The sequence below is a fragment of the Procambarus clarkii genome, chromosome 62 (genome assembly GCF_040958095.1).
Source record: "Procambarus clarkii isolate CNS0578487 chromosome 62, FALCON_Pclarkii_2.0, whole genome shotgun sequence".
In the NCBI taxonomy this organism is placed as follows: domain Eukaryota; kingdom Metazoa; phylum Arthropoda; class Malacostraca; order Decapoda; family Cambaridae; genus Procambarus; species Procambarus clarkii.
Genome location: NC_091211.1, coordinates 28057134 through 28079087, shown reverse-complemented (window position 1 = coordinate 28079087; position 21954 = coordinate 28057134). Strand labels below are relative to the sequence as shown.

General features: G+C 46.7%; 3 protein-coding genes and 1 non-coding gene across 11 annotated transcripts in view; 3 read left to right on the top strand and 1 right to left on the bottom strand.

Annotated features, from left to right (window-relative positions):
- Positions 1-5592, top strand: part of LOC123766395 (CKLF-like MARVEL transmembrane domain-containing protein 4) — a 38666-nt gene extending 33074 nt beyond the window's left edge. For 3 of the 8 annotated variants that reach the window (XM_045755457.2, XM_045755459.2, XM_045755458.2), the window contains exon 7: positions 2299-5592. In XM_045755457.2, the coding sequence (XP_045611413.1) occupies positions 2299-2460 (162 nt within the window). In that variant the 3' untranslated portion in view covers positions 2461-5592. Of the gene's footprint in view, positions 1-625 lie in introns of all 8 variants that reach the window. The other 5 variants (XM_045755460.2, XM_069308419.1, XM_069308418.1 and 2 more) reach the window with 3 other exon arrangements.
- Positions 5593-6143: 551 nt separating this feature from the next.
- LOC123766397 (uncharacterized) lies at positions 6144-20201 on the bottom strand. The gene is made up of 5 exons (XM_045755462.2): positions 17925-20201; positions 11813-11944; positions 11276-11389; positions 6900-7024; positions 6144-6464 (listed from the first exon to the last, which is right to left on the bottom strand). The coding sequence occupies exons 1-5, from the start codon at positions 17980-17982 to the stop codon at positions 6312-6314; spliced, it is 582 nt and encodes a 193-aa protein (XP_045611418.2). The 5' UTR covers positions 17983-20201; the 3' UTR covers positions 6144-6311.
- The window catches only part of LOC123766398 (ribosomal biogenesis factor), a 41185-nt gene continuing 27268 nt past the window's right edge, over positions 8038-21954 (top strand). Inside the window, exon 1 of the mRNA XM_045755464.2 lies at positions 8038-8322. The gene's annotated coding sequence lies outside the window, so the exon portion shown is untranslated. The remainder of the gene's footprint in view (positions 8323-21954) is intronic.
- On the top strand, positions 17173-17244 carry TRNAA-CGC (transfer RNA alanine (anticodon CGC)). Its single transcript has one exon. It is a non-coding gene; the product is annotated as a tRNA-Ala (tRNA).

Here is a 21954-nt window from a genome sequence, read left to right as displayed (position 1 = left end):
TCCTTCACTCATGGTACCCACCACTGTCAGGTGAGTCCTTCACTCATGGTACCCACCACTGTCAGGTGAGTCCTTCACCCATGGTACCCACCACTGTCAGGTGAGTCCTTCACTCATGGTACCCACCACTGTCAGGTGAGTCCTTCACTCATGGTACCCACCACTGTCAGGTGAGTCCTTCACTCACGGTACCCACCACTGTCAGGTGAGTCCTTCACTCATGGTACCCACCACTGTCAGGTGAGTCCTTCACTCATGGTACCCACCACTGTCAGGTGAGTCCTTCACTCACGGTACCCACCACTGTCAGGTGAGTCCTTCACTCATGGTACCCACCACTGTCAGGTGAGTCCTTCACTCATGGTACCCACCACTGTCAGGTGAGTCCTTCACTCACGGTACCCACCACTGTCAGGTGAGTCCTTCACTCATGGTACCCACCACTGTCAGGTGAGTCCTTCACTCATGGTACCCACCACTGTCAGGTGAGTCCTTCACTCATGGTACCCACCACTGTCAGGTGAGTCCTTCACTCATGGTACCCACCACTGTCAGGTGAGTCCTTCACTCATGGTACCCACCACTGTCAGGTGAGTCCTTCACCCATGGTACCCACCACTGTCAGGTGAGTCCTTCACTCATGGTACCCACCACTGTCAGGTGAGTCCTTCACTCATGGTACCCACCACTGTCAGGTGAGTCCTTCACCCATGGTACCCACTACTGTCAGGTGAGTCCTTCACTCATGGTACCCACCACTGTCAGGTGAGTCCTTCACCCATGGTACCCACCACTGTCAGGTGAGTCCTTCACTCATGGTACCCACCACTGTCAGGTGAGTCCTTCACTCATGGTACCCACCACTGTCAGGTGAGTCCTTCACCCATGGTACCCACCACTGTCAGGTGAGTCCTTCACTCATGGTACCCACCACTGTCAGGTGAGTCCTTCACCCATGGTACCCACTACTGTCAGGTGAGTCCTTCACTCATGGTACCCACCACTGTCAGGTGAGTCCTTCACCCATGGTACCCACCACTGTCAGGTGAGTCCTTCACTCATGGTACCCACCACTGTCAGGTGAGTCCTTCACCCATGGTACCCACCACTGTCAGGTGAGTCCTTCACTCATGGTACCCACCACTGTCAGGTGAGTCCTTCACTCATGGTACCCACCACTGTCAGGTGAGTCCTTCACTCATGGTACCCACCACTGTCAGGTGAGTCCTTCACCCATGGTACCCACCACTGTCAGGTGAGTCCTTCACTCATGGTACCCACCACTGTCAGGTGATTCCTTCACTCATGGTACCCACCACTGTCAGGTGAGTCCTTCACCCATGGTACCCACCACTGTCAGGTGAGTCCTTCACCCATGGTACCCACCGCTGTCAGGTGAGTCCTTCACTCATGGTACTCACCACTGTCAGGTGAGTCCTTCACTCATGGTACCCACCACTGTCAGGTGAGTCCTTCACCCATGGTACCCACCGCTGTCAGGTGAGTCCTTCACTCATGGTACTCACCACTGTCAGGTGAGTCCTTCACCCATGGTACCCACCACTGTCAGGTGAGTCCTTCACCCATGGTACCCACCGCTGTCAGGTGAGTCCTTCACTCATGGTACTCACCACTGTCAGGTGAGTCCTTCACTCATGGTACCCACCACTGTCAGGTGAGTCCTTCACCCATGGTACCCACCGCTGTCAGGTGAGTCCTTCACTCATGGTACTCACCACTGTCAGGTGAGTCCTTCACTCATGGTACCCACCACTGTCAGGTGAGTCCTTCACTCATGGTACCCACCACTGTCAGGTGAGTCCTTCACCCATGGTACCCACCACTGTCAGGTGAGTCCTTCACTCATGGTACCCACCACTGTCAGGTGAGTCCTTCACTCATGGTACCCACCACTGTCAGGTGAGTCCTTCACTCATGGTACTCACCATTGCCAGCTAAGTATTTCGACACATTGTTGACAGTCTTGATTATTGACTTTGTCTAATCAAATATAAAATTACAAAAATGTTACAACGCAAAGATATAAAATAACATGTATTAACGTAAAATGTATAAAAATGCAATATACACATTGCGTATACATGTATTCATAATATATATTTTTGACATAACACACATGCTGCACACTGAATATGTTCTCATTTTTATGAAAAGTTTGAGTATATACCTGTATACCCTCCCCATCAGCCTGCATATTCTTGTATGCCCTCCTCAGCAATCTGGGTATACCTGTATACCATCCTCATCAGCCTGAGTATACCTGTTTACCCTCCCCAGCAGCCCGCCCACAACGGGGAGGTGTCGACGCCCATGCTGTACGCTCCGGGTTGGGAGAAGGACAAGGATAGCCAGCCTGGCGCCAGCGACGACTTCGACTCTGATCGCTCTGAGGGGTCCTCCCACTCCTCTGTGCAGGGAGAGTGGCAGACCCCTTCGTGAGCCCAGCCTCAAGCCCCCTTCCTGCTGGGGGAGTGGCAGATCTCTTCATGAGCCCAGCCTCAAGCCCCCTTCCTGCTGGGGGAGTGGCAGACCCCTTCGTGAGCCCAGCCTCAAGCCCCCTTCCTGCTGACACTATAATTTGAGTTCTATCACTTACCCGCTATAACATTAAAACACAAGTGAATTTTAGTGAACACAAGTGAATTATTCAGTGTGCAAAAGGGAGTGGATTTCAGTTTCATTCAGATAACAACCAGGTGAACTATGGTAAACCTGCATTATAGACATACTAGTAAAGCCATTCAAGTTTCACTGTTTTCTATTACGTCGTGTGAACATTCCCCTTAAAAGATAAGTATTTTCTCGATTTGTTGTACAATTTGAATTTGAAAATGTTGTAGAAACCGTTGATGCAACACGTAAATTTGCTGACTTGCAAATGTGAAAGACATTATTAACTATGAATTTCAACGCTGAAATTACAAGAGCGTACTGGGGATTCCCGTATATGTCTCTGCTGCCACGCTTTTCTCCTAATGGAAGCTGCCCTAGTGTGAGTCGGCTGTGTTCGTGTGTTTTAATGTATTAGTCGGCTGTGTTCGTGTGTCTCAATGTGTGAGATGGCTGTGTTTGTGCGTTTTAATTAGTTGACTTTTTGCGTTTTATTGTTTAAGAGCGTGTGTTTGTGCTTCTCGAATGTGAGTCTGCTCTTCTTGTGCGTCTCGAAGTGTTCTTGTGATAATTAGCTAAGTAAATATAGATGTTTATCAATGCTACTTGTTATGTATAGATTCTGGACTACTATTATTAATTATTGTTTTCTTGTAACTTGAAATGTTTATATATTAGATAATAAGCCACGTGAACTTCACTATCATATATGTTCAAATGTTTCGCGAGTGATGGTGTATTAAGAGTTAGATTAATATTTAAGAAGTAAATTGATTACGGAGTTTTAAGTGACATGGAAGAATGTTTCCTGAAAAGAGACGAGGCTACAAATTTGTCATGAGTACAAAAAAGACGAGGCTACGGATACAATAGAGGCTAGAACAGAGACGAGGCTACAGACACAGTAGAGGCTACAACAGAGACGAGGCTACGGACACAGTAGAGGCTACAACAGAGACGAGGCTACGGACACAGTAGAGGCTACAACAGAGACGAGGCTACAGACACAGTAGAGGCTACAACAGAGACGAGGCTACGGACACAGTAGAGGCTACAACAGAGACGAGGCTACAGACACAGTAGAGGCTACAACAGAGACGAGGCTACGGACACAGTAGAGGCTACAACAGAGACGAGGCTACAGACACAGTAGAGGCTACAACAGAGACGAGGCTACGGACACAGTAGAGGCTGCAACAGAGACGAGGCTACAGACACAGTAGAGGCTACAACAGAGACGAGGCTACGGACACAGTAGAGGCTACAACAGAGACGAGGCTACAGACACAGTAGAGGCTACAACAGAGACGAGGCTACGGACACAGTAGAGGCTACAACAGAGACGAGGCTACAGACACAGTAGAGGCTACAACAGAGACGAGGCTACGGACACAGTAGAGGCTACAACAGAGACGAGGCTACGGACACAGTAGAGGCTACAACAGAGACGAGGCTACAGACACAGTAGAGGCTACAACAGAGACGAGGCTACGGACACAGTAGAGGCTACAACAGAGACGAGGCTACGGACACAGTAGAGGCTACAACAGAGACGAGGCTACAGACACAGTAGAGGCTACAACAGAGACGAGGCTACAGACACAGTAGAGGCTACAACAGAGACGAGGCTACAAACACAGTAGAGGCTACAACAGAGACGAGGCTACGGACACAGTAGAGGCTACAACAGAGACGAGGCTACGGACACAGTAGAGGCTACAACAGAGACGAGGCTACGGACACAGTAGAGGCTACAACAGAGACGAGGCTACGGACACAGTAGAGGCTACAACAGAGACGAGGCTACGGACACAGTAGAGGCTACAACAGAGACGAGGCTACGGACACAGTAGAGGCTACAACAGAGACGAGGCTACGGACACAGTAGAGGCTACAACAGAGACTAGGCTACAAACGACATATAGCAGACGGTGAATAACTCAGTGGATTTATAATTTATATGTGGCTGATATGTGTTCCACACTTTTCATTAGTTTTGCTTTTCAAGGTGTCTATAGTGACTATATAACCGAGGGTGTTGAACACTTCGGGGATGCGGCGAGACCCTATATTCAAGTCCTGACAGCGAAGTCGTAACAGCAGCGTCCAGGAAAGTTACAGCCCCGCTCCTGTGCCAGGTAAGTCCACTACGGGCTCACCATAGCCCGTGCTACTTGGAACTTTTTGTTCCCAGTAGCTGAATCTTAAGCAACAACAGCAGCGTCCACTTGGGGCCATATGTGCTGCAAACAAGGCAATTGTCGTGTTGAATAACACTGCCCTAGTAAGCGTTATGTTGCTAGTGTCTGTCTGTGCTCTAGTATCAATAGAATGGTTATTTGTTATCAGTAGGTAATAGAAGTATAGTGTTGATAAATAGAGAGATATATAGAATTTTTGTATAGTCAGTTGTAACTCTTAGGGAAATCTTTGAGGACATAATCCCAAAAGCAAACACACTGCCCTTTGTTGTTGTAACAAAGAAATACTACAGATATTCCTGTGGGGATGGAAGAGGGTTCGTCATACTGCCAGTCTCACTAATGTACTATTCCTTCACCATGTAACATGTAAACCATATATAGATTGTGTGTGTGTATACCCACGCGACTGAGTTCGAGTCTCCGATGGTGCAAGTGAATTAACTGATATATAATGAGTGTGTTGCACTGTGGTGTGGACGGGAGACATCTCCCGTCACGCAGGGTGCAGTCGTACCTCCACAGATCTCCAGTATCAGCTCTTGATACTGGTAATGGCTAAAAAGGGCCACCACTTACGGGCTATTCATGCCCGTGCCACCTTTTGGATGGTTTAATCTTCATCATAATCTTCAAGGAAGCACCTCAAGGTATCATCAATCTGTGGTGTGTCAGTGGGGGTAAGTGGCCAGGTGACCACGCACATCCACCGCTCAGGTCACGCTGGCTTACCTCATCAAATTAAACAAAGAACATTTGGCTTGGATCTTTCAATAAGAGACCTCTTACTGCATGCTTTCATCTATTTGTACCAGGACACAAGGTCATCATCTGAAGGGGCACCATAATTAATTTTGTCAGGGACAAGCAGCCTGTATATATATATATATATATATATATATATATATATATATATATATATATATATATATATATATATATATATATTATATTCGTTAGGCTATGACATAGTAACAAAAATAAAGCAGGACATGGAAGGTTGGCCGATTCTCTTGCAGAGTCCTGATTCAGGTTTCGAAAGGATTTTCGTATATCTACCAGCGTCCCATATGCTGCCGATGTTATCATATTTATGTGTGCCTCCAGTGTGAGTGTCGGAATTATATCCACTCCCTGATCCTTCTGTCTGGGACCTATACTATTTATATTTATAAAATATATATTTTATATATATTTTTAAAAGTTGATATGATAGGTCAACAGTTAGTGAATTAGTCAACCGGGGTCCAAGAGTTTAAACTCGATCCTGCAGTCACAAATAGGTGAATACACACACAGTCAAACTTCAGGTTAGTTTAATATACAATGTATAAACTGGTCACTTCAATTTATATTTAACATATTACATAATAAATAACGAAAAATAATATAAATACGATATATAATTCGACAATTTTTATTTTATCTTATACTGTCTCGATGCACCACTGAGAAGGCAAGGTAAGCAGAGGTCGGAGGCTACCTCCTGTACCAGGGGTAGTTCTTCATGCCTTGGTACACAGCTGTATTGTCTGGGATGTAGGAGCCGGACTCTGGGGGCTTGCTGTCCTCGTAGCCTCCTCCCCCGTAGCCTCCTCCATAACTTGTGCTGTGTGACACTGCCGACTTGAGCTAAGAAACAAACACATCACATCAATGGTTGTTAATTCTGACAAACATGAGGTTAATAATCTATTGTGAGAAGACTAGTTGGACAGCTTTACTACAATTGATGACACTATCAAACAGCTTCATTGTGAGTATCAAGCAAAGCAACTTGTTCAAGTTCAAGTATGTTTATTAAGACAAGAAAGAAATACATCTCAAAGGGATAGCGTAGCTTAGGCTATTTCTACCCCCCAAAGCAGCTTGAGCGTGACAGTACGTCAGCTTGAGCGTGACAGTACTTCAGCTTGAGCATGACAGTACTTCAGCTTGAGCGTGACAGTACTTCAGCTTGAGCGTGACAGTACTTCAGCTTGAGCGTGACAGTACTTCAGCTTGAGCGTGACAGTACAGCACCTCGAGTGTATTGATAGAATAGGAAGAGCAAGATGAGATACTCACTCCTGGGTATGGATACTCGCCGGGTCCCAGCTTGTCCAGGAACCTACCCGGACCGATCTCGCGGGTCACTTGAAAGTCCCCCAGGTACGGCACGGCCACCCGGAGTCCCAGACGGTTCTCGTAACCTGGTGAGGCAAGATCAAGGTCACGAGGTCAGCTACACAAGGTTGGGGTTACGTACATAAGGTCACGTGCTCACATGTATGAGTAAGTAAGGTCACGTGGTCACATGTATGAGTAAGTAAGGTCACGTGGTCACATGTATGAGTAAATAATGTCATGCGGTCACATATACAAGTCGCTCAAAGTTCAAATATCACGGAGAAGAGGGCCGAAGCTTTGGTGTTAGTGGTACATGAGGTCAGCACCACTATGGGAGCCGGTCGGCCGAGCGGACAGCACGCTGGGCTTGTGGTCCTGGGTTCGATACCAAGCGCCGGCGAGAAACAATGGGCAGAGTTTCTTTCATCCTATGCCCCTGTTACCTAGCAGTAAAGTAGGTACCTGGGTGTTAGTCAGCTGTCACGGGCTGCTTCCTGGGGGTGGAGGCCTGGTCGAGGACCGGGCCGCGGGGACACTAAAAGCCCCGAAATCATCTCATGATAGATCTAGTAATTTATTTCACTGTTCATCCACGGGTATCCATCGCTGTTAGAGAGCCATCGTTTAGATTTTTTAAATTAACACATTTAGGCACATCTGCATTTGTGCAGCTACCCTAGACTATTTGAAGGGGAGTACAGGGTATTAAAAAAAAATAGTTACGTGATGATAAAATCATCCATCAAACAGGTAAACAGTAGTCTGCACTGACAAACTCTAGGTGCATTATGAGGATATCATCATGAACACAAGAGTGAATAAGTTTAGAAAGATCAAACAAAGTAATATCAGTGTGTTGTCTGGTCTGACTGAACAGGAGAGTAACATCTTGTCTTTATATTGCTTGTATGACCAGTACGTTATAATTTGCTCGTTGTAACAACCATATAGTAATATACGATTTAAACCATCGAAATACATTTTTGACTAAATGCGTATCACTATAATTTACTTATGAAATAATTAATCACGCACTGATCTTAGTGCCGAATTTGTATTCTAAACTAGTATTTTTCACTATTTTGAAAACAAATAAAGCACATGATACACTATTTACATCTCAAATTAGTATACAAAAATTACGCGAAGCATCATTAGTATTATGAAAGCGAGTCATAACTCCACGTGTCAAAGAAAACGAAATGTTGACGTAGTAATTCAAGTGAGCGGGTCACACTATAACAGGTCCTCATACCAACAACAACAACCCTGTAAACCTATCCAGGTCTCCCAAGGCCAACAGCTGACCTGGCTCAGAATGCACCCCACAACAGTCGCCTATCTCCCGGGTGCCTACTTACCGCCAACAGAAACATCAAATGTAAGTAATTCTTATATACTAGCGCCTTGGCTTTGTTACTGTCTGGTACATCTTGTGTGTTGCCACACTGTGGCCTCGCTGCCTCACACACTGGTGCCATACCCCCGTGTCATTATACCTCCAGGTGCCATACCCCGTGTGTCATTATACCTCCAGGTGCCATACCCCTATGTGTCATTATACCTCCAGGTGCCATACCCCGTGTGTCATTATACCTCCAGGTGCCATACCCCTATGTGTCATTATACCTCCAGGTGCCATACCCCGTGTGGCATTATACCTCCAGGTGCCATACCCCGTGTGGCATTATACCTCCAGGTGCCATACCCCGTGTGGCATTATACCTCCAGGTGCCATACCCCGTGTGGCATTATACCTCCAGGTGCCATACCCCGTGTGGCATTATACCTCCAGGTGCCATACCCCGTGTGGCATTATACCTCCAGGTGCCATACCCCGTGTGGCATTATACCTCCAGGTGCCATACCCCGTGTGGCATTATACCTCCAGGTGCCATACCCCGTGTGGCATTATACCTCCAGGTGCCATACCCCGTGTGGCATTATACCTCCAGGTGCCATACCCCGTGTGGCATTATACCTCCAGGTGCCATACCCCGTGTGGCATTATACCTCCAGGTGCCATACCCCGTGTCATTATACCTCCAGGTGCCATACCCCGTGTCATTATACCTCCAGGTGCCATACCCCCGTGTGTCATTATGCCTCCAGGTGCCATACCCCCGTGTATTATTATACCTCCAGGTGCCATACCCCGTGTGTCATTATACCTCCAGGTGCCATACCCCGTGTGTCATTATACCTCCAGGTGCCATACCCCGTGTGGCATTATACCTCCAGGTGCCATACCCCGTGTGGCATTATACCTCCAGATGCCATACCCCCGTGTATTATTATACCTCCAGGTGCCATACCCCGTGTCATTATACCTCCAGGTGCCATACCCCGTGTCATTATACCTCCAGGTGCCATACCCCGTGTCATTATACCTCCAGGTGCCATACCCCCGTGTGTCATTATGCCTCCAGGTGCCATACCCCGTGTATTATTATACCTCCAGGTGCCATACCCCCGTGTGTCATTATACCTCCAGGTGTCATACCCTCGGGTGTCATTATACCTCCAGGTACCTTACCCCGTGTGGCATTATACCTCCACGTGCCATACCCCCGTGTGTCATTATACCTCCAGGTGCCATACCCCGTGTGTCATTATACCTCCAGGGGCCATACCCCAGTGTATCATTATACCTCCAGGTGCCATACCCCCGTGTATCATTATGCCTCCAGGTGCCATACCCCCGTGTATCATTATACCTCCAGGTGCCATACCCCCGTGTGTCATTATACCTCCAGGTGCCATACCCCGTGTGTCATTATACCTCCAGGTGCCATACTCCGTGTGTCATTATACCTCCAGGGGCCATACCCCGTGTGGCATTATACCTCCAGGTGCCATACCCCGTGTGGCATTATACCTCCAGGTGCCATACCCCGTGTGGCATTATACCTCCAGGTGCCATACCCCGTGTGGCATTATACCTCCAGGTGCCATACCCCGTGTGACATTATACCTCCAGGTGCCATACCCCGTGTGGCATTATACCTCCAGGTGCCATACCCCGTGTGGCATTATACCTCCAGGTGCCATACCCCGTGTGGCATTATACCTCCAGGTGCCATACCCCGTGTCATTATACCTCCAGGTGCCATACCCCGTGTCATTATACCTCCAGGTGCCATACCCCGTGTCATTATACCTCCAGGTGCCATACCCCGTGTCATTATACCTCCAGGTGCCATACCCCGTGTCATTATACCTCCAGGTACCTTACCCCGTGTGGCATTATACCTCCAGGTGCCATACCCCGTGTGTCATTATACCTCCAGATGCCATACCCCCGTGTATTATTATACCTCCAGGTGCCATACCCCGTGTCATTATACCTCCAGGTGCCATACCCCGTGTCATTATACCTCCAGGTGCCATACCCCGTGTCATTATACCTCCAGGTGCCATACCCCGTGTCATTATACCTCCAGGTACCTTACCCCGTGTGGCATTATACCTCCACGTGCCATACCCCCGTGTGTCATTATACCTCCAGGTGCCATACCCCGTGTGTCATTATACCTCCAGGGGCCATACCCCAGTGTATCATTATACCTCCAGGTGCCATACCCCCGTGTATCATTATGCCTCCAGGTGCCATACCCCCGTGTATCATTATACCTCCAGGTGCCATACCCCCGTGTGTCATTATACCTCCAGGTGCCATACCCCGTGTGTCATTATACCTCCAGGTGCCATACTCCGTGTGTCATTATACCTCCAGGGGCCATACCCCGTGTGGCATTATACCTCCAGGGGCCATACCCCGTGTGTCATTATACCTCCAGGTGCCATACCCCCGTGTGTCATTATACCTCCAGGTGCCATACCCCGTGTGTCATTATACCTCCAGGTGCCATACTCCGTGTGTCATTATACCTCCAGGGGCCATACCCCGTGTGTCATTATACCTCCAGGTGCCATACCCCCGTGTGTCATTATACCTCCAGGTGCCATACCCCCGTGTGTCATTATACCTCCAGGTGCCATACCCCCGTGTATCATTATACCTCCAGGTGCCATACCCCCGTGTGTCATCATACCTCCAGGTGCCATACCCCGTGTCATCATACCTCCGCCACTTTCTCATGTTCCAAAATAGGACAGTTTAAGAATAAATAATAACTAGTTATTGCAAATATTATTTAATTAACAGAATTCTATTTTTAATTATTCCTGCATTAATAAGGTATCCACCCTCCCCCCACACTCCCAAATGATTACTACAAATGACGCCTTCCGAGAGGGGGGGGGGAAAGCTTGTAAGGCAGGGCTAGGGAGCTAGACCTCGGCTACACAAAGACAATGTGAGTACTGCTTACCTCTGACGATGCGGTCATCGTAACCATATCCGTGGCTGCCTTTACCGCCGCCCAGAGCAGACAACAGCGGCGAGAGAAAGTCCCCCACCGGGATGTGACCGTTCCAGATGGGCTCTGTCAGGAGGATACTGTCAGCCTTGTGGGGGTATGGTGTGGGAGGAATAGCAAGAATTCGTGTGTGTATGTGTATATAATATATATATAATATAAAAGAAAACTAGTTAAAACAAACTAATAAAGGTTCATAAGCATCCCTGGTGAAGCCTCTCTGACGTACACTTTAATATAATCACCACAGGGACTTGAAGTGGATGTATCTGTCCCGAGCCAGAGTACACTCAAGAGTTTTGCTCCGTGTAAGGAAAAAAATATAATTATTTGAATAGCGGGATCCAAGAGCTGATAGCTCGATTCTGCAGACACAAATACAGTAATAAATAAAAACAGTAAATACAGTAACGCAGAGTACATGTGCCCACGTCTACATGTGTACATCGATGTACATGTGTACATCTCCCACGATTAGAGTACACCTACCTTTGACATGAGGGATGTCTATCTCTCCGCTGCCGTACTGGTAGGCTGGCTGGTCGTAGCCTAGGATGTAGTAGCCGTAGGAGGCAGCTCTCTCTATAGCGGGGGTCAACATGCTCAGGATGGAGGCGGATCCTGTGGGGGAAACGTGACTCATATTGATGACCTCCAGGTGTGACGTGACACTGGTAACATGATGATGCTCCTGTCAGCGTTACTGTGTATAATACATGTGCAGGTCAGTATATCAGTACATGTGCAGGTCAGTATATCAGTACATGTGCAGGTCAGTATATCAGTACATGTGCAGGCCAATATATCAGTACATGTGCAGGTCAGTATATCAGTACATGTGCAGGCCAATATATCAGTACATGTGCAGGCCAATATATCAGTACATGTGCAGGCCAATATATCAGTACATGTGCAGGCCAGTATATCAGTACATGTGCAGGTCAGTATATCAGTACATGTGCAGGTCAGTATATCAGTACATGTGCAGGTCAGTATATCAGTACATGTGCAGGTCAGTATATCAGTACATGTGCAGGTCAGTATATCAGTACATGTGCAGGTCAGTATATCAGTACATGTGCAGGTCAGTATATCAGTACATGTGCAGGTCAGTATATCAGTACATGTGCAGGTCAGTATATCAGTTCATGTGCAGGTCAGTATATCAGTACATGTGCAGGTCAGTATATCAGTACATGTGCAGGCCAATATATCAGTACATGTGCAGGTCAGTATATCAGTACATGTGCAGGTCAGTATATCAGTACATGTGCAGGTCAGTATATCAGTACATGTGCAGGTCAGTATATCAGTACAAGTGCAGGTCAGTATATCAGTACATGTGCAGGTCAGTATATCAGTACATGTGCAGGTCAGTATATCAGTACATGTGCAGGTCAGTATATCAGTACATGTGCAGGTCAGTATATCAGTACATGTGCAGGTCAGTATATCAGTACATGTGCAGGTCAGTATATCAGTACATGTGCAGGTCAGTATATCAGTACATGTGCAGGTCAGTATATCAGTACATGTGCAGGTCAGTATATCAGTACATGTGCAGGTCAGTATATCAGTACATGTGCAGGTCAGTATATCAGTACATGTGCAGGTCAGTATATCAGTACATGTGCAGGTCAGTATATCAGTACATGTGCAGGTCAGTATATCAGTACATGTGCAGGCCTATATATCAGTACATGTACAGGTCAGTATATCAGTACATGTGCAGGTCAGTATATCAGTACATGTGCAGGTCAGTATATCAGTACATGTGCAGGTCAGTATATCAGTACATGTGCAGGTCAGTATATCAGTACATGTGCAGGCCTATATATCAGTACATGTACAGGTCAGTATATCAGTACATGTGCAGGTCAGTATATCAGTACATGTGCAGGTCAGTATATCAGTACATGTGCAGGTCAGTATATCAGTACATGTGCAGGTCAGTATATCAGTACATGTGCAGGTCAGTATATCAGTACATGTGCAGGTCAGTATATCAGTACATGTGCAGGTCAGTATATCAGTACATGTGCAGGTCAGTATATCAGTACATGTGCAGGTCAGTATATCAGTACATGTGCAGGTCAGTATATCAGTACATGTGCAGGTCAGTATATCAGTACATGTGCAGGTCAGTATATCAGTACATGTGCAGGCCTATATATCAGTACATGTACAGGTCAGTATATCAGTACATGTGCAGGTCAGTATATCAGTACATGTGCAGGTCAGTATATCAGTACATGTGCAGGTCAGTATATCAGTACATGTGCAGGTCAGTATATCAGTACATGTGCAGGTCAGTATATCAGTACATGTGCAGGTCAGTATATCAGTACATGTGCAGGTCAGTATATCAGTACATGTGCAGGTCAGTATATCAGTACATGTGCAGGTCAGTATATCAGTACATGTGCAGGTCAGTATATCAGTACATGTGCAGGTCAGTATATCAGTACATGTGCAGGTCAGTATATCAGTACATGTGCAGGTCAGTATATATCATGATTATATATTATCCTGTTTTATGTATGTATTTATATACAAAGAGGTATATTGGGTTTAGAGAGTACATAGCATTGAAGTTTTTACATTCTTGTAAATCCTTGATATTAATTAAAGAACGAATATTTTCCCACTCGGACTCGAACACAAGTCAGAACACAAAACAATGGGTATGAGTTGGATAAGTTTATATTTAGAAAAGCCGTGGGTAAATACGGGTAAATACACGCATAGTGTTTCGGGCAGGTCCCTAATCTAACAGAGAATTTTAAGTAGGTCATTTCTAGCAAAATTGAAGAAAGGTTAACAGGTACATTGTAAGAAAATTTGACAAAGATTAGTAGGTACATTAAAGTACAATCTGAGGCTTATCAACAGGTACATTGTAGCATAATTTGAGGATTATTTCAAGGTATAATGCAGTAAAACATGCGTTCAATATAACAACCATGATATGAGATGATAGCAATGATTACAATGGTAAAGTTGTATGGCTTAGGTACATATATTGGGGGACTTGGATAACACTAGATACAGTGTGACTTTACAGCATTAGGTAGGAAACTATAAGGATGAAATAGTTTACTAGAAATATAAATAGTTTTAGGCTGTCATACTGGCTTCTTGCTTTCTCCCCATGCCTTATCTTCACCTTACCTTAAACATTTTCATAAAGTGGTAAATGTTTTTAACGAGAATCAGAGATACAGACATACAGACAGACGAGACAGATATACAGACAGACGGAGAGAGAGAGAGAGAGAGAGAGAGAGAGAGAGAGAGAGAGAGAGGCATGCGTGCAGAAGCCTCATAACTCAGGTCAGTTGCAGGCACACTTGGGATATGGCTGGCCTGCTGCTGCTCCTATATATAATACCCGCTCATAGCTATACTAATTCCTTAAAGAAAGGGAAAATGTGTATGTGTACTCAACTAATTGTGCTTGCGGGGGTTGAGCTCTGGCTCTTTGGTCCCGCCTCTCAACCGTCAATCAACTGGTGTACAGGTTCCTGAGCCTACTGGGCTCCATATCTACATTTGAAACTGTGTATGGAGTCAGCGTCAACCACATCATCACTGCCTAATGTATTCCATTTACTAACTATTCTGACGCTGAAAAAATTCTTGCTAATGTCTCTGTGGCTCATTTGGGTATTAAGTTGTGTGTGTGTGTGTGTATACTCACCTATTTGTACTTGCGGGAGTTGAGCTTTGGCTCTTTGGTCCCGCCTCTCAACTGTCAATTAACAGTGTGTGTGTGTGCGTGCGTGCGTGCGTGCGTGCGTGCGTGCATCGTGCGTGCATCGTGCGTGCCTTAATACCCCCACAACTTGTGCCCATGACTGGGAAAGGGAACCCCTGCAGCGACCCGTGAAAACTTTCCTCATTTCATCTAATGAGTATTTTCCAGGGTTGTTGGTTTTATACCTGGCTCGTGTTCCAGGCTCAACACCAGGCAACACTGCTGCTCGTGTTCCTGGTTCAACACCAGGCAACACTGCTGCTCGTGTTCCTGGTTCAACAACAGGCAACACTGCTGCTCGTGTTCCTGGTTCAACACCAGGCAACACTGCTGCTCGTGTTCCAGGCTCAACACCAGGCAACACTGCTGCTCGTGTTCCTGGTTCAACACCAGGCAACACTGCTGCTCGTGTTCCTGGTTCAACACCAGGCAACACTGCTGCTCGTGTTCCTGGTTCAACACCAGGCAACACTGCTGCTCGTGTTCCTGGTTCAACACCAGGCAACACTGTTGCTCATGTTCCTGGTTCAACACCAAGCAACACTGCTGCTCATGTTCCTGGTTCAACACCAGGCAACACTGCTGCTCGTGTTCCTGGTTCAACACCAGGCAACACTGCTGCTCGTGTTCCTGGTTCAACACCAGGCAACACTGCTGCTCGTGTTCCTGGTTCAACACCAGGCAACACTGCTGCTCGTGTTCCTGGTTCAACACCAGGCAACACTGTTGCTCATGTTCCTGGTTCAACACCAAGCAACACTGCTGCTCATGTTCCTGGTTCAACACCAGGCAACACTGCTGCTCAAGTTCCTGGTTCAACACCAGGCAACACTGCTGCTCGTGTTCCAGGCACAACACCAGGTAACACTGCTGCTCGTGTTCCAGGCACAACACCAGGCAACACTGCTGCTCGAGTTCCAGGCACAACACCAGGCAACACTGCTGCTCATGTTCCTGGTTCAACACCAGGCAACACTGCTGCTCGAATTCCAAGCACAACACCAGGCAACACTGCTGCTCGTGTTCCAGGCGCAACACCAGGCAACACTGCTGCTCGAGTTCCAGGCACAACACCAGGCAACACTGCTGCTCGTGTTCCAGGCGCAACACCAGGCAACACTGCTGCTCGTGTTCCAGGCACAACACCAGGCAACCTTCCTGGTCACCGTGTATACCAATATTAACATAAAGAAAATGTTCACTTGTGACCATTTTATGTCAGAAAGAAATGTGTTCCTTAACATTCAACATAATGGCTCTAACATGTATGTGGTGTGAGCGGTTATGTAAGGCTTAGCATGTATTGCTACCTATACAACACATGTATATGTGTTCCACATATGGGGAACTATATACACACTGGAGTATTCAAGAAGAATCAGGTCAGCATCTGGGAGCGCACGGCTGGATAGCCTATGCTCCCCAAACTTTCTCCAGCGGGCAGACATTCCTGTGTCAGGAACCCCAACTTTCCCCTCCCAAACGCCCCCCTTGCCTCCACACCCGCTCCAAACCTGCCTCTATCCACACACCCGCTCCAAACCTGCCTCTATCCACACACCCGCTCCAAACCTGCCTCTCTCTCCACCCGCTCAAAGCCTGCCTCTCTCCACACCCCTTCCATGCCTACCTCTCCAGACCAGTAGGATCTAAGACCTGAGGAAAGTATGCAATGATCTACGTCATCGCTGCACTATAACTGGCTACTGCTCATCGCTAACATATATAAACCAAACGTAATCCAACTCAAACTAATCAAATATAACTTAATCCAGCCTATCCTAGGAGAATAAGAGAAAAAACGTTTTATTTAGGATGTTCACAAGGTGTGACGTCACTATGACGTCACAACCTTCATGCCAGTACAGGTTTTGGATCCTACTAGAGTAGGGGAAACTGGTATCTAAAGTTATCTCAGAGTACCTGAGTTTACCTGAGGACGGGGACAGGAAGCCGGCGACTGCCATCGTCATACACAGTACGTGCACTGGTTACCACAGTAAGGCAGGTATACATACACATGGTACCACAGTAAGGCAGGTATACATACACATGGTACGGCAATAAGACAGGTATACATACATGTAGTATCGGGGGTGTAACTCAGAGGTAGAGTGCTCGCTTCGCATGTGAGAAGGCCCGGGTTCAATCCCCGGCACCTCCAAGTGTTTGCCACAGGGACGTTAGAAAGAACTTTTTCAGTGTCAGTAGTTAACTGATGGAATGCACTAGGAAGTGATGTGGTGGAGGCTGACTCCATACACAGTTTCAAGTGTAGATATGATAGAGCCCAGTTGGCTCAGGAATCTGTACACCAGTTGATTGACAGTTGAGAGGCGGGACCAAAGAGCCAGAGCTCAACCCCCGCAAGCACAACTAGGTGAGTACACACATGTGGTGAGTGTTGCTTTGTGGCGTGGTTTGTGGGAGGACCTGCTCGTGTTCGTGCCTCAACACCAGGCAACAAAGTATCTGAACTTATTAAAATGGATGATATTCTGGCGAGACATAAGAATTTTGCACCAAGATTGTAACCTTTTGTTGAATTGTCTGAATGTCTATTGCAAATTGTCTGTGTAGCAAGTCATAAAAGTATTTGTGTATACGTCTGGTAACATACTGCATGTGCAAGGGAAGAAATTTATATATTTATCAATCGCAATGTTTAGTAATAAGTTGATTTTGATGTGTCTATTTATATATATAAACACGTTGTACTGACCGGGGTGAGAATAGCTTGAGCTGCCTCATCCCTGTGTGTGTATTTACACCTCAATAGACTTATTTGAAGTACTAGAGCACAGAGGGCCAGGCGATACTTGGCTTACATTATCATAGGCCTACCTAGTGAAGCACAGACTGTCAGGAGGCACAGAGCGACGAGAGGCGAGTTGCGAGGCATCCCCACGGTGTCCGGGTCTTCTCTCAGCGTCTGTGACACAGGTGCTGTTCCGCTCTCACTTGGGTTCAAGCAACAGATGTTTCTTTAGCTGTCTTAACCGATACTTTAACTCTGTATCATTTCAATTCCACGACGAGTGACTCTCGAAGTGTTCGCTGAAACCTGTGGCTCAATTATGGTTTCACTTTCGGATACACCTAGATGGGGTTTCCACTTTTTGGTAGATCGTTGCTTTGTATAAAGTTGTCACAGGTGCTAGATCTTCCCTCTTGGTAGCGTCACAGGTGCTAGATCTTCCCTCTTGGTAGCGTCACAGGTGCTAGATCTTCCCTCTTGGTAGCGTCACAGGTGCTAGATCTTCCCTCTTGGTAGCGTCACAGGTGCTAGCTAGATCTTCCCTCTTGGTAGCGTCACAGGTGCTAGCTAGATCTTCCCTCTTGGTAGCGTCACAGGTGCTAGATCTTCCCTCTTGGTAGCGTCACAGGTGCTAGCTAGATCTTCCCTCTTGGTAGCGTCACAGGTGCTAGATCTTCCCTCTTGGTAGCGTCACAGGTGCTAGATCTTCCCTCTTGGTAGCGTCACAGGTGCTAGATCTTCCCTCTTGGTAGCGTCACAGGTGCTAGCTAGATCTTCCCTCTTGGTAGCGTCACAGGTGCTAGATCTTCCCTCTTGGTAGCGTCACAGGTGCTAGATCTTCCCTCTTGGTAGCGTCACAGGTGCTAGGTCTTCCCTCTTGGTAGCGTCACAGGTGCTAGCTAGATCTTCCCTCTTGGTAGCGTCACAGGTGCTAGGTCTTCCCTCTTGGTAGCGTCACAGGTGCTAGCTAGATCTTCCCTCTTGGTAGCGTCACAGGTGCTAGGTCTTCCCTCTTGGTAGCGTCACAGGTGCTAGGTCTTCCCTCTTGGTAGCGTCACAAGCACGAGGTCTTCCCTCTTGGTAGCGTCACAAGCACGAGGTCTTCCCTCTTGGTAGCGTCACAAGCACGAGGTCTTCCCTCTTGGTAGCGTCACAAGCACGAGGTCTTCCCTCTTGGTAGCGTCACAAGCACGAGGTCTTCCCTCTTGGTAGCGTCACAAGCACGAGGTCTTCCCTCTTGGTAGCGTCACAAGCACGAGGTCTTCCCTCTTGGTAGCGTCACAAGCACGAGGTCTTCCCTCTTGGTAGCGTCACAGGTGCTAGCTAGGTCTTCCCTCTTGGTAGCGTCACAGGTACAAGCTAGGTCCCCCCTCTTGGTAGCGTCACAGGTACAAGGTCCCTCCTCTTAGTTGCGTCACAAGAGTTAGGTCTTCCCCCCTTGGTAGCGTCACACTAACTGTCCAGGTCTGACTGATCTGGAATGTGGAACATCTTGAGGGCCCTCAGGTTACCGGCTAAAGGAATCACTATCTATAGACACTAACTATACATTGGAGGCATAATACAATCTATTAAACTTATATATTAACAATTCTAGTTCCATTAGAAGTGTAAATAATTTGCTTACTTTACGTAGTGACAACAGAAATTATAACAAATACTTTTTTATTCAGGGTATGTCCAAGCGATTTCTCTTTCTTCGCAGAAAACGTTAGAAAGTTAACATGGGTGACTAATAGAAAATGTAATGCATACTTGCATTCATCCTGAACAAGCTGTAGCGGAATTTATTTATGAACTGGAAACCACAACAAATATACCAAGACTTAAAAGGGGTAACATCATCGAATATATAAGGTAAAAGAAACAATTATGCTAATTTTGTTGACCAGACCACACACTAGAAATTGAAGAGACGACGACGTTTCGGTCCGTCCTGGACCATTCTCAAGTCGATTGTGATGAGGACAGGTAGGGACAGGCATTAAATAGGCAAGAGAGAGCTGAGGAGGAAAGTCAGGTGTAGGGGATAGCAGTAATGAGAACCGCAGCAGGCCTATTGGCCCATACGAGGCAGCTCCTATTATAACCACCGAAGGAGATAGTAATAGGAATAAGAAGAGGATAGCAAGGGAGCGTAGAAGACAAGGAACAGAAAAAGGGAGAAGAGAGAATGAAAAGGAAAGAGAAAGAAAGAAATGGAAGGGGGAAAGCTTATGTTAAGTCACGTTTGTTAGAAAGATTAGAGCATTTGAGTATATACTGTGAAAGGGAAGAGTCCACAGCAACAAAGCCAGGACTCAAGTTCATGTTGGGTACATTGTTAATAAGAGCTGATTCTACAAGACGGCGTCTGTGTAGAGTAGAGGCAGGAAAGATTATTTTGGAGGAAGACCAATCAATGGAATGATTAGAATCCCTCACATGGTAGAAGAGAGCATTGTTAGTGTCTGCAGACATAACACTTCTCTTGTGTTCTTTAAGTCTGTCATTCAGTGTACGGCCAGTTTCGCCAAAGTATTGGAGAGGACAAGATGAACAGGAAATAGAGTAGACACCAGCAGCATTAGAAGCAGGAGGAGCAGTGTGAACTAGATTGCTACGAAGTGTGTTAGTTTGTCGAAAGGCGAGTTTAATGTCAAGAGGACGAAAGGTATTGGTAAAAGTTTTGAGTTCAGATATGAAGGGAAGGCATAGTACAGTGCTAGTAGTGTTGGAAGCAGGTTTAGGATGAAAGAAATTTCGTTTAGCTTGAGAGTGGGCACAGTTGATGAAATGCAAAGGATAACCATAGCGAATTATGCTAATTTTTCCCAGTGGAATGAGCCAACGATCGCGATATTGTGAGCTTAATTAATGCCTCGAGCAGACAAGCTTTAGGATTTGTTTTAAGTACATTGGCAAAAATTATACCAGAGGCAAGTTTTATATAGACCAATAGCGCAGTCGATTAGTTTATAATAAAACAATTATTTCTAGGTAGGTTTTGATTATGGGTAATTTATGGACCCCGTAAAGTGCGTGTAGTGGACCCCCATACCCGTGATGTGATGATAGCGTCCTGCAGAGTCGAAGGGAAGAGAACTATCAAGAGAAAACGCCAAGCCATTACGATTTTACGGCACTGGGAAGGGGTCAGGACAAAGATTTGGAATGGGACGGGGGGGGGGGAAGGAATGGTGCCCAACCATTTGGACGGTCGGGGATTAAACGCCGACCTGCATGACGCGAGACCGTCGCTCTACCATCCAGCCCAAGTGGTTGAACCTTCGGAGTCGAAGATGACCATAACTTCAATATATCAGGTCGAAGGTATTAGTATGTGTCTTTTTTGTGTGTGGCTTTGTGTCTGTGAATTGTGTCTGTGTGTCAGATTATGAAGGATGAGACCAATCTGGGTGGGGAAGGCTCGTCCCCTCACGGGGCACAAGTGGGTGGGTGTTACTACAGAGGCGAAGGTTGCTCTAGTTTTGCACGGGCGCGTTTCCTCTGGGACTCTGTAGTCTATATTTTCTACCACCTGTGGTGACTTTGCTTTTCCAAGTTGAACGGTCCTGAGAAAGCGACTCCCAAATATTGGGGTTGATGTCCTTAAAATTATTATAATAATTTATTGTGTCAGGGGGACAGGTAGCCAGTTAATGTTAGTCTTATATCGAGGTGCCAACAAGGTTAAACTACTGACCTTGGATGTTGCATGACAGTAGAATGCAACCCCACAACAAACTGACTAACTTCTGGGTACCTATTTACTGCTAGGTAAACAGACGCATTGGGGACATTGACAAAGCTCGAGTGCATGTGGTAATTGCGTAAAATCCTGATTTGTGTCTCGGAGAGGCTGCAGGGTCCAAGTATGGGCAGTAGAACTTCTGGTTGCAACTCTTTTTACCATGTCGTAGTGCAGTCGATTAAGGCAGCGTCTGGGATGCTCTCGGACGTAGGTTCGAACCCTCGTCACGGCCCTTGTGGATTTGTTCATTTGCGCATTAGGTGATAGGAAACGCCCCCAAACCATTTCAGTCCCGCAAGGGATTTCCGATTGCGAGTCGAGGACGAACCCAACTGTGCTACCAAGACCTTCAAAATAGGTACCCGGAAGTTAGGCAACTGTTG

Excerpts from the sequence above, each read along its gene's own strand:
- LOC123766397 (XM_045755462.2), bottom strand. The coding sequence starts at position 17,982 with ATGCCTCGCAACTCGCCTCTCGTCGCTCTGTGCCTCCTGACAGTCTGT. Across the intron at positions 7,025-11,275 it reads CGATGACCGCATCGTCAGAG|GTTACGAGAACCGTCTGGGA; the intron begins GTAAGCAGTACT and ends TTGCCTCACCAG. Across the intron at positions 6,465-6,899 it reads GCGAGTATCCATACCCAGGA|CTCAAGTCGGCAGTGTCACA; the intron begins GTGAGTATCTCA and ends TTTGTTTCTTAG.